Source organism: Rattus norvegicus, chromosome 5 (genome assembly GCF_021556685.1).
Source record: "Rattus norvegicus strain SHRSP/BbbUtx chromosome 5, alternate assembly SHRSP_T2T, whole genome shotgun sequence".
Classification (NCBI taxonomy): domain Eukaryota; kingdom Metazoa; phylum Chordata; class Mammalia; order Rodentia; family Muridae; genus Rattus; species Rattus norvegicus.
In genome coordinates this window covers 85,823,384-85,838,878 of record NC_141538.1, presented here as the reverse complement: position 1 = coordinate 85,838,878, position 15,495 = coordinate 85,823,384, and the positions used below count along the sequence as shown (strand labels likewise).

General features: G+C 37.4%; 1 protein-coding gene across 1 annotated transcript; it reads right to left on the bottom strand.

Moving 5' to 3' along the window:
* Window positions 1-843: 843 nt before the first annotated feature.
* Window positions 844-14,458, bottom strand: Tlr4 (toll-like receptor 4). The gene is given in 3 exon segments (NM_019178.2): window positions 844-3,690; window positions 8,748-8,914; window positions 14,132-14,458. Coding segments are annotated over 3 exon segments (2,508 nt in total). The 5' UTR covers window positions 14,222-14,458; the 3' UTR covers window positions 844-1,439.
* Window positions 14,459-15,495: the final 1,037 nt, after the last annotated feature.

The window sequence follows — 15,495 nt, the reverse complement described above, 5'->3', positions numbered from 1 at the left end:
TTGTTTCCATAATTTGAACATTGTGAATATGGTCATAATGGATTAGGAAATCCAATTTATTTATTTGTTGGTTTGTTTGGAAATTTACATTTTTTAATCTTATAATAGTTCTAGTTTGGTTTCTTTTATCAAAAAACCTCCATACTTTTCTGAATTGGCTCAACTACTTAATGCCCCATCAACAATATAGAACTACTCTGTGCTCCTTAACCTTAACACACATACAGGTACTCACAAGCACACACACACTCACACACACACACACACACACACACACACACACACACGCATGCACACACACACTGTGTATATGCAATATATATATATATAGTGTTCATGATGACTGGAATAAGGGAAAAGCAGAAATGTGTACTCCCAACACTCCTCCATCTCACAAAGCATGTCTGACAATGGAAATGAGAAAGGAAAAGAATGTCAGGCCTCCTTGCCTCCCAGAAAGGAGGTATAAGTCCGTCAGACAGTATCCTTGCTGAGAAGGAACCTCAATGTCAGCCTATCTAGTCTCACTATCTAGTTGTGTGAGCTTCTATGGCTCTGGAATAATCAAGAATAAATGACCAAGTTATGATTTCTGTTCCTGCACTCCCCTGCACTTTTCTTTTCTGATTAAAAATATTTCTATCAAGCAAATTATTTTTAACACTGATTCTGTGACATCCATAACTTAGTAGGTAATAACTTAAGACTGACACCCAGTGACAAAATGACAGTATATTTTATACACTTTCTGAAAAATTGTACTTAATGTGGGCATTCCTAGCATACCTATGACAATCTTATTTATGATATGAGTTTATAGTCAAGGCAAGGAAAAATAACTGATTTTAAAAAATAAAAGTACACTAAAATTTTTTATTTTATAAATATAGCATTCTAAGGATTGACCAGGATATCTTTGAGCATGTATCAGTCATATTTCTTGTAGAACTAGATTTAAAAAAAGAAACTGACAGAAAATGGAAGAAGAAATTTGAATGAGGGTCTCTCAAAAAGAGTCAGTGCCATTTAAATTATATTCAATAGAAAAAGGGAAAGGAAGGAAACATTCACTTCAGTTTAAATGATCAAAACTCTTCTAAGGTAACTGCAGCACACTACATGTTGTGCTTATATTCAAAGATCCAGAGAAGAATGATGTTCCTTTCTGTTCTCACTGGGCCTTAGCCTCCTCTCCTTAGGTTTTATAAGAGTAAACTTTGCTGATTATGATTCTTTGCCTGAGTTGCTTAATTCATACACCTGATACACATGGAAAGTATGGGGTTTCATCACATTGCTACTTCCTTGTGCCCTGTGAGGTCGTTGAGGTTAGAAGCCTCGTGCTCCCTGGACTCCCTGTCCACAGCAGAAACCCAGATGAACTGTAGCATTCGGAAATTGTAAACATAATGGGTTTTAGGCGCAGAGTTTTGTACTCCTCAGGTCAAAGTTGTTGCTTCTTGTTCTTCCTCTGATGTTTCATCTGGATTCAAGGCTTTTCCATCCAACAGGGCTTTTTTGAGTCTTCTCCAGAAGATGTGCCTCCCCAGAGCATTGTCCTCCCACTCGAGGTAGGTGTTTCTGCTAAGAAGGCGATACAATTCGACCTGCTGCCTCAGCAAGGACTTCTCCACTTTCTCAAGGACAATGAAGATGATGCCAGAGCGGCTACTCAGAAACTGCCATGTCTGAGCAATCTCATATTCAAAGATACACCAACGGCTCTGGATAAAGTGTCTAGACACCACCACAATAACTTTCCGGCTCTTGTGGAAGCCTTCCTGGATGATGTTGGCAGCAATGGCTACACCAGGAATAAAGTCCCTGTAATGAAGGCAAAGCTGAAAGCGGGGCACTCCTTCTTCTAAATTCTTTACCAGCTCGTTTCTCACCCAGTCCTCATTCTGGCTCGAGTAGATCACAAATGCATCATAGATGCTTTCTCCTCTGCTGTACTTTTTACAGCCAGCAATAAGTATCAGGTGAAAATAGAAGTGGTATATCAGAAATGCTACAGTGGCTACCACAAGCACACTGACCACCGATACACTGATGATAGTCTTGTATATATAACAGGTGGAATTCGTAAAATCCAACACCAGGGAGGCCTTCATGTCTATAGGTGATGCACATTTCATTTGTTCAACATTCACCAAGAACATTTTCTGGTCCTTGACCCACTGCAAGAAATTCTGATATTCACATATACAAGCAACAGAATTATTAGTCAGATTGAAGACGGCTAGACTCTTTGGAAAATGTTGCAGTATTCCTTTGGATGTCTCTATGCGATTGAAACTGCAATCAAGAGTCCTGAGGGAGTACAGCTGTTTATAATGGGATGGATCCAGAAACAGTAGGTTGTTGTGACTCATGTTTAATAACTGGAGTCTGTAGAGTGTGTCAAATACCCCCCTAGATATCTGTTCCAGTTGGCATTTAGAAAGATCCAGGAATGTTAAGTTTGTTGTGTTTGTAAAGACATTTGAAAGGGTGTTGTCTTTGAAAGAATTGCCAGCCATTTTTAAAGTGTTGAGACTGATCAAGCCAAGAAATATGCCATCAAAGTCAATTTTGGTATTAGTGTAAGAGATGTCAAGGTAAAGAAGTTTTTCAAGAGATAAGAACACTGAGAATTCTGTGACCTTTTTTAAAGTGGAGTGCTGAAAGTCCAGGTATTCCAGCTCTTCTAGACCCATGAAGTTGGCACTCATCAGGATGACACCATTGAAGCTGAGGTCTAAGTACTTCAGGTTGTTTGTTCCAAAATCAGAATAAGAACAGCAACCTCTAAAGCTCATGGCATTTCTACTAAGATCTAGATATCTGAGACTTGGCAGAGCCAACTGACCAAAGCTGATATCCTCTCTGTTGGTAGTTAAAGTCCAACTTTTAAGAAAAGGTAGACTCAGCTTTGGAAAAGGCTTAAGATGACATCTAATGATTGATAAGGATTGCCATTTGAAATGTCTAGGAACATCTGCTATGTGTTTTATATGTACACCTGTGAAAGACATTGCAGAAATATTTGCCAAGCAATTGAGATTATAAATATCATCTGAAAAATGATTTATATATGTTAACCTGAACTCATCAATGCTCACATTGCATAGTCCTTCCATGACAGAACGGTCAAAACTTTCCAGATTCCTTTCATTTTTAAATTCTCCCAAGATCAACCGATGGACATGTAAACCAGTCATGTTTTGAAGGCACATTTTCAGTACATTTGAGCTATTAAAATTACTTCTTAGAGTCAATTCATGGAGCCTAATTCCCTGAAAGGCTTGGGCTTGAATGGAGTCAATTGGGTTTAAAGACAGGTCTAAAGAGAGATTGACTTGGGGATTTTCACGTAGAAACTGTAAGTCTTTGACAGAAATAGTTTGAATATAGTTATAAGAAAGATCCACATGTTCTAGGTTTGTCAGATTAGAAAAATATTCAGGTAACTTAAAGGAATGTATAAGATTATGAGCCACATTTAGTTTCTTTAAGGATATAAGCTGTCCAATATGGAAACCCTCTAGAGAGGTCATTTTTGTCTCCACAGCCACCAGATTCTCTAAATTTGTTAGTCCAGAAAAACTTCCTGGGGAAAAACTCTTGATAGGGTTTCCTGTCAGTACCAAGGTTGAGAGCTGGTTTAAGCCATGCCATGCCTTGTCTTCAATTGTCTCAATTTCACACCTAAGGAGAAGAAGAGATACCAATTATGCACTTTTGCCTAAAGACTTTCTGAGAATGTAACTGTCCCTGCCACTCCATGATACAAAAATATGATATACCATGTTATTGTGAAAAGAAAAACTATACATAGCAAAGCAGATGACAATGGTGTGAGCAGGAAAGGAACTCTGTAGATTTGTCATTTTCACACTTGCTGCAGTGATGATAAACTAACATATCATGTAGGGCAGCAAATCCATCAGAAGAAAATCAATTTAAGATCAATAACTGGGGCACATAAAGACTGTTGAATAGGATATGGAGTAGCCTTAGATTAACTTAGGCATTTCTTTCCGCACATAGATATAATTTTACACCTAATGGGCATAGGCAATATGGGTGATCATTGTCAGTTAGTCATGATGACTGGTGAAAGTCAATATTAAATGCATAAATAATGACACATAGGTGCCAAGTGTCAAGAATCACATTGTTTACAAAATTCAACTCGTATATGATGACTAGGTATATTAAACCTGTCATTATCACAGGTAAATGTTAATAATTGGTGACATGAGTAGGTTTTACGGAAGAAGAAGAAAATGGGCTATGAACGTTCACATCAAAAGAATTAACCCTCTCTCAGGAGATGAAAGCCGACAATGCTGAGAATAAGTAAGTGGGAATTTCAATGATAAATATGAGTGAATGTGAAGAATAGATGAAGTCAACAACAGATCCAGAAGCTGGAGTAGAAAGCGAGTGTGCCCCGTGGAGGAGCCACCACACAGTCTCTGTGGCTGCAGGGCAACAAGACACTGCAAACAGCTAATAAAAATGGTGTAGCAAGACTGGGTTGCAAATAAAGTAGAGACTCATAAGCTCAATAAAGTCTTCTAAATTTCATCCCAAGATAGATGTAAGCTGTACTATACAAAACACTCAGAGACAAGCTGGCAACAGAACTCATAGGCAGCCAACAGTGATGCATTATAGACCGCATCACACATGCATGCCAGATACATTTAGCAAAGGAGTCATTTTCAAATCTAAACCAATTACCTTCCCTCACTTTTCCTATTCTCTCTGGAATATTCATAGGAAATAAAATAGTTTTGGTTTGTGATTTAGCTATTTATTAGTAATTTGACAAAAGGTATGGATATGTTAAAAAGACAATTTCAAGAGAGAGACATGCAGCTATGCTTACTCTCTTCCTGCATGATTTGAGAACTCATTATTTTCTGTGAATTTTTGTCATTCCAATTCTAAATGAGGCAAAGATGTTTGCCCGGAAACCGGGAAAGGGAATAACACTCGAAATGTAAATAAGAAATACTCAAGTTAATAAAAAAAAATCTCTAAAGTTATAAAGGCCAAACACATTTTATTACATAAAACTATTAGTAAATTATAAAAAAAATATGATGAATAAATCTAAAAATATTTGAAAGGTCTTAAGATAAATGAGAAAGTGAAATAATCAAACTGGAAAGAAAGACTGAGATAGACAAACATCACAGAAAGGAAACTGATAAATACTTCCTAAGATACAGAAATTCGATTTTTCATCAGCAAAAATGTTTCAAAAATGTACTATTAAGATGTAAGCATGAAATAGCCACACCACATGGAAAAATTTTATACAAACTTTAAAAAGAATATTTTTATACTTAAAAAAATTTTTGATTGTTTCTCAAGTTCCCACTTTCGGTTATCATTTTATTGCTCATAATCATATATATATATTTACATTTAATATATGTAAATACATGTATATGTAATACATGTAAATGTCATATATATATACAAATAAGGGCAAAAGGGATATATCTCTGTTTCTATCTGATAATATTGATCTCATAACTTTAGAGAAATAGAGTGAAAAAACTCTAAGCTTAGAAGCAGGAGATGTAAGCTTGACTCTAGTCTAGTTAAGTAAGCAATTTTGCCATAGATTAGTCACTCAGATCCTTCAAAATCCAGATTTCTTTTTTTTGTTTGTTTGTTCTTTGCTTTGTTTGCTTGTTTGTTTGTTTTCAGATTTTTATTGGGTATTTTTATTTAAATTTCAAATGTTATTCCCTTTACCAGTTTTCTGTCCATAAGCCCCCAATCCCATCTCACTCCCCCTTCTATAAGGGTGTTTCCCCTCCCCAATCACCCCACCTTCCCACCTCCCCACCCTGATATTCCCTTACACTGAAAACCTAGTTTTCTTAGCCACAAGAAGTATGTATGTTTCTAGAAAGAAATGATGACTAGCTGATCTAGAGCAAATTATTCTTAGGAGCCCTGTCTAGTTTCTACACATTAATCTTCCTGTGGAAAGGCACAGGAGTGCCTTGTTGCCTTGTCTTCTCTACTGTAATGCAAAATATCCTGCCAGCTAAGGGAAGAGGAACTTGCATTTTTCCTGAGGACACATTCAAAGCCTTTAAGGAATGCTCTTACATTACATTGTAGAACAATGCTCAATTATACAGGATGAAAAGTTATATCATCTTTATTAAAAAGAGATTATTTTGTTTATTTTTTTACCTGCCTGCCTATCTCAGTCCCCTTAAAATCTCACCGGGATAATTCAAATGTACAATTTAATAAAGTGATTATGATAGCATGTTTTTAAACTCACAAAACTCACTAAATAATTTTAATAATCTTTCAGTTAGTAACTTTTCACCATGGAGTATAATTTTCTTTTAATAGGAGGGAAGACTGAGACAAAGGAAAAATAATATGTAACAGATCACACAGTTGTAAACGTTGGGGAAAGCATGGGCTCCATTGTGCTTCTCCCAACAGAGCTGTTGCCCTCTATATTTGGAATGTGCTATCTATCATCCCTCAAAGAATATAAGACGTTTTCTAGTTTACTAACTTTTAACAGTAATGTCTGCTCTGCAGAAGACTTTTAATACCATTCTCTTTATCTTTGTCAAGAGATTTTAGAAAAAAATATTTGAAAATTTTCTGTAGTTTTATGAACATGGCAGAAAAGAGGCTCATTATCTACTTCAACATTTAAGGATGCCCCTAATTATTACAACCCACGGGTGTAAAGCTGAAGCAGAGCTCGAAGCTTTTCTCCCTGCTGGGTAGCTTTCAGCAGAAAGGTGCAGTGATTTTGGAAAATCATTTCTGGTGTCTTCTAGGCATGACCCCTATGAACTATAATATGAACCTGCCAGGAGTGTCCAATGACGAAATGCTGGCATAACTATTCTAGAGATGACAAACCTTTTTTGGATTAGATTTTTGTCCCATCCTACAGAAGGCTATCCAAAGCTAATATTGTTACCCTGGTCAAAAAAAGTGGATTAGAAACGTCTATAAGCCTAATATGTGGGGTGTAGAGAGGACAGTGATTATTGTGTTTTAGTAAAATTAGCATGGCACCATACTACTGTCTAAATAATTACACTTATACCTATTAACAAAAGTCACTTCCCTTTAGAGTAAAGAGTAGTGAATGTGGATATTCTTAGATCTGCAAGACACTAGAAGCAAAAGATAGTTCTGTGGTCACCACTGAAATGAACATTTGTAACATTCCCTCAAAGGGTCAAGGAATATTGAGGAAGAGTGATCTGACAGAAATGTAAGAGTCAAGGGACAGGGAGAGGAGGTGCTATATATGGGGCATGACACAGTTTTTGCAAACCATAGCAGCTGTGTTTCTCTGCATTGTACTTGGCAACAGAAATCTACTGATCCTGGAGAGGACCATGGGATCATTTTCTCCCTGCTGAAATTTAGATTCTTAGGGAGAGACTGTCATTGTTCTTAGTTGTTTATCAAATAGTTAAGCTCACTAGTCTCCAAAATGTAGTACTAAACCTATGGTCATACAGAGAACCTGGTTAAAATCAGTGGGTCAAGCAATAAACATGATATGAATATAGGGTGGAGATATTTTGGAAGAAGTTAGGGCTAACAGGGATAAGAGGGAACTCAGTGTGTGTGTGAAGGTAAGAGTAGCAGAATGCATTAGATAGATGTATGAAATTGTCAAAGAGCAAATTTAACCAATAAAAAAGATTGAGCTTCCCACATGACATATTGGTTAACAGTTTCTATATCCCCACAAATGGCATGCTGCCCTGAATCAGAAAGGGAATTTTCTGTTGCTGTTGGTTGTCTACTCCAGTGAGACTTTATTGAAGAAAACTAATTTTTCCTCCACAGATTGGTACCAATTGTAGATAACTTCCTGGTTACAGATGGAAACCATATTTGCTTTTCTTCCCCACACTTGAACCAGTGCAGGCCCTGAGCATGCTGCCAGTCTCTGTGAATATGTGCATCAGTCCTGTTGTGTCTGGGGGACACTGCTTATTGGAGTCATCTGAGCCCTGAGGGGAAGGCTTGATAAAAATATACTCTTTAAGACTGGGTACTATAGCAACTATTTCTTGCCCACAGTAGATGTATTGCTTGGATATTGGCATCTTTTTCTGAAGGTATTGCTTTTCTTATTCTCTACCCTCTTTTCTATTTTAAATATTTCAGGTATCTTGCAAACCTACTCACATACCAAAATCTTTTCTGATCCTCTCACACACATAAAAAAAAAACAGCTCTTCTTCTAAAGGACAAATTGTGTTGCCCATATTTTCCCATATTTTATTACTTACTTTTGTTGTAAACTACAGTATTAGTTTGGTTAACATTCGTTTGATTTGTGCTATGTGTCCATTAACCAGGACATGACTTTAACTTATTAAAGAAGATTTTTATCCTGCTTAATAATTAGGAGTATGGGTTTTGTATCTATAAATTTTTGTTCTGTAGCTTAGATGTATAACATATAATATGTGATCCATAAATACCTAATGAAATAGTTTAAAATAATATAGAAGTTAGAACTGCCCTTTGATATTCTTATTTAGCTGCCTACCAAACAGAAACCAGGTAAATAAAAGTAACTGTCCCAAGGATTTACAGCAAGGACTAAGTCTACTGAATAGATGAGTAAAGGAAATTTACTTAGAAACATCTAGGTCTTCTGAGCCAAAAATGCAGTGATATAGAAATAACTACTTCACAGTCTGCAGCAAATAAAACTCATTCATTACCTGGATAAATCCAGCCACTGAAGTTGTGAGAAATTGGAGAAGCTATATCTTCTTAAGATCTTCAGGGGGTTGAAGCTCAGATCTAGGTTCTTGGTTGAATAAGGGATGTCATGAGGGATTTTGCTGAGATTCTGATCCATGCATTGGTAGGTAATATTAGGAAGTACCTGTAAAAATCACACAAAATGTTATTCTTTTCGACTGTATGTGTTCCCACTCCTCTCCAAAGATGAATAATGAGATGGTAAAACTCCCATATACATGCTAATCAATATACCATCCACCTATCCATCCATTCTTCGTGATTTATTTTGTTTTTAAACAAGCTTTCAGATAGCCCAGTCTTCTTTTAAATTAGCTATACAGTCAAAGATAACATTGAACTTCCTATCTAATTGCCTCTACCACACAAGCACTGGCATTTCTGGGATATGGCCTCATATCCATCCTTCTCCATTCATTTACCTACCTCTTCATGTTTATAAAACATCTTATTCTACATATCAGGAAGAAAAAATGTTCCTTGCATTCTCAACGTGTTAACATTCTGCTCCAACAAAATTATAATTAAATGAAGAACAGTGAAATCAGGTGTTAAATGACCGTCAAGTCTGAAAACCTTGGTTTTATCACATGTGTTCTGTGTCACTTGGTACAAAGTACATCTTTTATATTATTGTTCTTTGAAATTATAATTATATCATTTCCCCTTTCCTTTTCCTCTCTTCAAGTTCTTATTCCCTTTTCTTTGCTCTTTTTCAAATCCATGGTATCTTTTTTTCATTAATGTATATGTTTATGTGTAAGTGTATGTGTGTTTGTGTGTGTGTGTATATATATATATATATATATATATGCCTGTATTATGTAAGTACTACCTGGTCGGCTTGCGTAATATTACTCATATATATGTTTTCAGCAATGACTGGTTGGTATTTAGTAACCAACTGCTGGACTCTTCTCTGGGGAAGATGATTTCTCCCACTCTATAAACAAAGATCATTACAGAAATCACAGCCAATGAAAATTCAGGAATCTGGAGCCAAGTACATGTACAACACAACTCCCATATCTACAGATCAGGGATCATTGCAGCAGAAGAAGCTGAAAGAATATGAGGGTCAAAAGGTCAGGAACTTTACTGTGATACTGTGTTTCCTAATGTCAAAAGCTACACCCACAAAGTCTTACTAACATGACTGCCTAACTTGAGTTGAAAAAAGACAACAACTATACATGCTACCATGGACAGAGTCCATGACCCTATCTATACAGGAGTCCTTAACCCTATATAAAGAACTAAGGAATACTGAGTGTGGGACAAAGCTTTGTTTGTTTGTGTGATGGTTAGTTTTTTTTTTTATAATATTTTCTATGAACCTCACTAGTTTTATGTAAAATACATGTAGGTTTGTACAGAGTTTTATGTAAAATTATTGCCATTCTAACTAATTATCTTCATTATATATAGCCACATGGAGAATACTAATAAAAATGTACAGACATGTCCTAGCTACTGACCTATTTTTGACAATTGCTTTTGGTTCTTAGGCTCATTGACTTTCCCAGTTTGGTACTGGGATCAGAGGCAGTCTTTGAGTGCATGGATTCCAGTGGTGGAAAATAGTACTCAAGGTCGAGTGTGTTCTCTATCAGAGTCTCCGCCTATATTTATCTGTTTTCTCACATTCATTGTGAATTCTATGCAATGCATTCCATGTGATGTCATAACTATATGATTTCATCCAGCAAATGCTTTGTTTAACCCAGTGAGTTTTGTTTTCTTTTATTTAAAAGCAATGGAATTCTCAAAGGGCTAAATGAGATCAGAGCTTATCTCAAAGCTTGCATTAATTAAAGTGATAAATATTAATGTTAATTAACATTGGCTACTATTGACTTTTTGCTACATATTAGCATTTACTTACATCTTATGTATTTTATACTAATCTTCAAAAAATCCTTTAAAAACGAAGAAAATAAAAAGATGGGGTAATACACATACAGTCAAAGAATTTGTATATATTCAGGATCCTTCGTACATGTCTACTTAAATTGTATTTGTACTGGCTGGTTTTGTGGGTCAACTTGACACAAGTTGGAGTTACAACAGTCAAAGGAGCCTCCCTTGAGGAAATGCCTTCATGGGATCCAGCTCTAAGGCATTTTCTCAACTAGTGATCAAGGTGATCAAGAAAAAAGGACCTAGAGCATTGTGGGTAGTACCATTCCTGTGCTGGTAGTCCTGGGTTTTCTAAGAGAGCAAGCAGAACAAGCCAGGGGAAACAAGGCAGTAAGTAATATCACTCCCTAGCCTCTGCATCAGCTCCTGCTTCCTAACCTGCCAGAGTTCCTGTCCTGAGTTCCTTGGGTGATTAACATCAATGTGGAAGTGTAAGCTGAACAAACTCTTTCCTCCCCAGCTTGCTTCTTGGTCATGATGTTTGTGCAGGAATAGAAACCCTAAGATAGTACTCATCATAGGATCCTTGAAGACAATGAATCTAATAGAGTAAGTCACCAGTCAGAAACTCTTCTCTTACCTTCTTTTATTCCCTTCACAGGTTTTGATGACCAGGCAAATCTATAGTCTATACAATATTTTCCAAATGCCTTTCATTTGATGAAATGAACCATGAGCTTTGATGCTCTGATGATTTTTGTTTGCTATTTTGTTTTCGAGGCTCAGAAAGGGGGATAGTGACCTCTCTGTGCTCAGTAGACATTTTTTGATGAATGAATGATAAATATTGTCTAATTGATGGGACAGAGGACTGCTTAAGCCAAATAGTATGTCTTGTTCTGCTAAAGCTGAAAAGCTAGACACAGATTCTAGATTCAGATTGGGAAAGATGAGCAAGGAACTGTGTGGAAAAGGAAAAAATATGTATGTCATAAGGAGAAAAGATTATAAGCAAATAATGAGTGGGAACAAATGCAGATAAACTAGCTAACAGGCATGGAAGGAGAGCCTTACAGCTTGGAGAAACTATAGGCACAACATGCGGTCATCAAATGTTGTTCAGAAGTCATTCTTTCATTGGTTTCCTACATACAATACATACAACCAAAGACTATTATGATCTAGGCCAGTGGTTCTCAATCTGTGGTCTGTGACCTATTTGCAACCCATTTCAGGGTCAAACAGCCCTTTTATAGGAGTTGCACATCACATAGCTTATATGGGATAGTTAGTTCAAAACAGTAATAAAATTATAGTTATAAAGTAACAACAAAAATAAGTTTATAGTTGGGGGTCACCACAACCAGAGGAACTGTATTAAGGGTCTCAGCATTAAGAAGGTTGAGAACCATTGAGAGGCACTGTTGGCACGCTGATAAAGCAAGCAGTAATCCTACCTTCTTGTGACTTCTACACAAAAGAAAGGATAAATGGAGTAAAAATAAAGACAAAATGCAAAATGATATGATCAATAAAAGAGCATATTGAGAGGCTAAAGGGAAAATATACATGAGGCAATCAAGAAAAATCACCCCGAGGACACATTTACACAGAGATCTACTTTAAATAAAAAAAATAAATCCTGAAATCAAAGCCCCACATTACAGTATTGTAGCTATAAGCTACACACAGCAGCTATGAAACAACATGCATAGGATAAATAAAAATGTACAGCAAACCAAAAATATTGCTAAATGTCTAATACCCTATATTAAAAATTAAACATAAAATAATTGCTTAATTATATTTGATTACATAAAAAATTCACTGAAACTGATTTCATCCATTTATTTTTAATTTTTCAATTTGACCATAGGTAAATATTAAAATATATCTGGGGATTCCATAATTTTAGCATATGACAGCCGTGATCTAGGTGAGGAATAGGTGGGTAGAGTAAGCAGTCCTGTGGGATGAAGCAATTATAGTTCTTAAGAGTTATTATAAGGATATAAAGGAGTAATTTGTTAAATCTAAATCATCTGGACCAATAACAACACACAAAAAAGTAAGTGTGTTTATAGAAAGGGCTATAAATTAGGAAACCAGTCAGTGCTCACCCCTGAAGACATGACAAGGGGAATTAAGACAAGGCCAAGAGCACTGAGACCTGGCCTACGGAAGGACCAGGCAAGCTTTGAGAGTTGATACCAGTGACACCAAGTCAGAGATATATTATCTCAGTGTGACAGTGATTGTAAATGCTATCTCTATCATTGTACCTGAGGAATCAGAAAGCAAGACACTGGGATTGTAACTTCTTTAAGTTAATAATATTTTTTTCCCATGTGAACACCGTGTGTCTTAACTCAGTGTACCTGTTCTGAACTGCTGAGTTTACCTCACCCTGAATTCCTTCCTTGTTTGCTCAGTACTACTGTGAGCATCTAACATAAATGAAAAGGCTGTGAAGGAGGAAAACAGGAATGAGTCATGGGTCACATTACTCATTCCTCAGTATTCCACCAAAAGGGGAGTGATTGCCTTAGCTTTTGTTTTTTGTTTTTTTTTTTTTTTTTTTTTTTTTTTTGGTTCTTTTTTTCGGAACTGGGGACCGAACCCAGGGCCTTGTGCTTCCTAGGTAAGCGCTCTACCACTGAGCTAAATCCCCAGCCCCCTTAGCTTTTGTTTTACATGTCTCTGTCTCCATCCGTCCCTCCTTCCCATTTCTTTATCATCTAGAATAAGTTGCAGAATACTGAAAGCCCAGTTAAAAAATCTCTTTGGTTTTTTGTTTTGTTTTTTTTTAATAGAGATTCTTTCATTTAAGAAAATCGTTACATTTATTCATTTGCGTGTATGCTCATGCATACACACACCTGCCAAGGCAGTCACCTGCAACTCAGAGGAGGAGACTCTCTGCCTCCACCTCGTGGGGCTTGAAGGTTGAAGTCGGACTATCAACAGGCTTACCTGCTGAGCCACATCCCTCAAAGATGCTTCTTAAGCATCAGCTACCTTCGCCTGATTTGGAAAGGGAAGGAATGACTACCAAAAGCTGAGTGTTCAGAACTCCCACAGAAAGCACTGATATTAACAGGCTTCCTTCGTATTTCTAGTGATCACGGTCATTCTTTCATCCTGTGAATACTGGCCTCAGAGACGTTCAGTAACTTCTTTGAGGTCTCTCAGACAGGTCACAGAACAACGACTTTAAACTAGTTTTACTAATTTCAAGTCTCTAAATCATGACTCAGACGCCGTACAGGGAACAAGACACCACTGACTGCCTGATCCTGCCCGGTGTTAACACTGAGTCTTTTTGTTGCCACAGCTTCTCAAGTTTGTTTTTGTTAGTTTAACTCCTTCGTGCAAAATAAACTAATCGGAACACATGCAGAAAGCCCTGAGCTGAGGACAGTTTGAGAAATAAGGGAGGCTAACCGGAAAGGGAACAATCTTCTGCGATCCAGACACATACCTCTATGCAGGGATTCAAGCTTCCTGGTCTCAGGCAGGAAAGGAACAATGCCATGATCAGAGTCCCAGCCAGATGCAAGAGAGGCATCATCCTGGCATTTTCTGCAACCAGCGGAGGCCGTGAGAAAGCATGACGAACTGTAAATGGTGGCAGGGCAGAGTCCCTGGGGCCCCTGCCCCTTCTCTCCCAGCGGTTGCCCCTCTGTAAATATTGTATTCAAAGGTATACTGGCTAGAGAGCAAGAGGAAGTGAGAGTGCCAACCTTAGCATTCTCACTTTTGGTTTTGTTCTAGAATTAATAAGCCCATCTCAGGAGGGAAGTTAGAAGACCGAAGAGTAAAACAGGAAGGAGAAAGCGTTTGCTGACCAGCTTCTGGAGGAACAGCAAGAGGAAGCTGGCTTTCATCCCAGGAAGTCATCTGACCTCTGGGCTTGGTTCAGGCGGGGAACTGGCTTGGAGCAACATCCTCATTCCTTCTTTGTTTTCGTCAGAGGATGCTTACTGCTCCACCTAGACTTCCAAGTCTTCCAGAGCACAGTACGAGAGACTGGATGTTTCAGACTAGAGGGACATATTTTCTCACAATACTGAAGATTAAAACCCAGGATAAAGATGTCAGTTGTTGTGTTTGTGTCCTGAACTTTTCTTTTACCTATGTGTGTACATGTTTGTTCATGGGGCAATAGACCTCTCTCTCCTCTCTCTCTCTCTCTCTCTCTCTCTCTCTCTCTCTCTCTCTCTCTCTCTCTCTCTCTCTCTCAATCTGTGTGTGTGTGTGTGTGTGTGTGTGTGTGTGTGTGTGTGTGTGTGTGTGTGTGAAAGTCAGAGCTCACAACTGGGTGCCATCCGCAGTTTTCAGTTCACAATCTTCTTTTATTATTATTAATTACTACTTATAGAATGTTTATTATGAAAAGAAGAGCATTCTCAAGAATAGGAGTCACTTGATGAGCTGTGGGAAATACTCAAAAAGCTCCACCAAAGTTTTGGAGCCAGGCTCTCTAACTAAACTTGCTACTCATTCATTGGCTAGACTGACTGGTCAGTGAAGTTTTCAAATCTCCCACCTGTACTGCCTCTTCCCAGAGCTGGGGTAATAGGTATCAGCATACAGGTTTTTGTTGGTGGTGGGTTTGTTTGTTTGTTTTTGTTATTTAGTTACTTATTTATTCAAGTATTTTTCTGTTTTTTATTGGATTTTTTTATTTACATTTCAAGTGTTATTTCCTTTCCTTGTTTCCCATCCATAAGCCCCCTCCCCTTCTTTTATAAGTGTGTTCCCTCTCCCCAACAAGTCCTCCTTCCCATCTCCCCAACCTGACATTCCCCTACACTGGAGGTTCCAACCTTGGCAGGACCAATG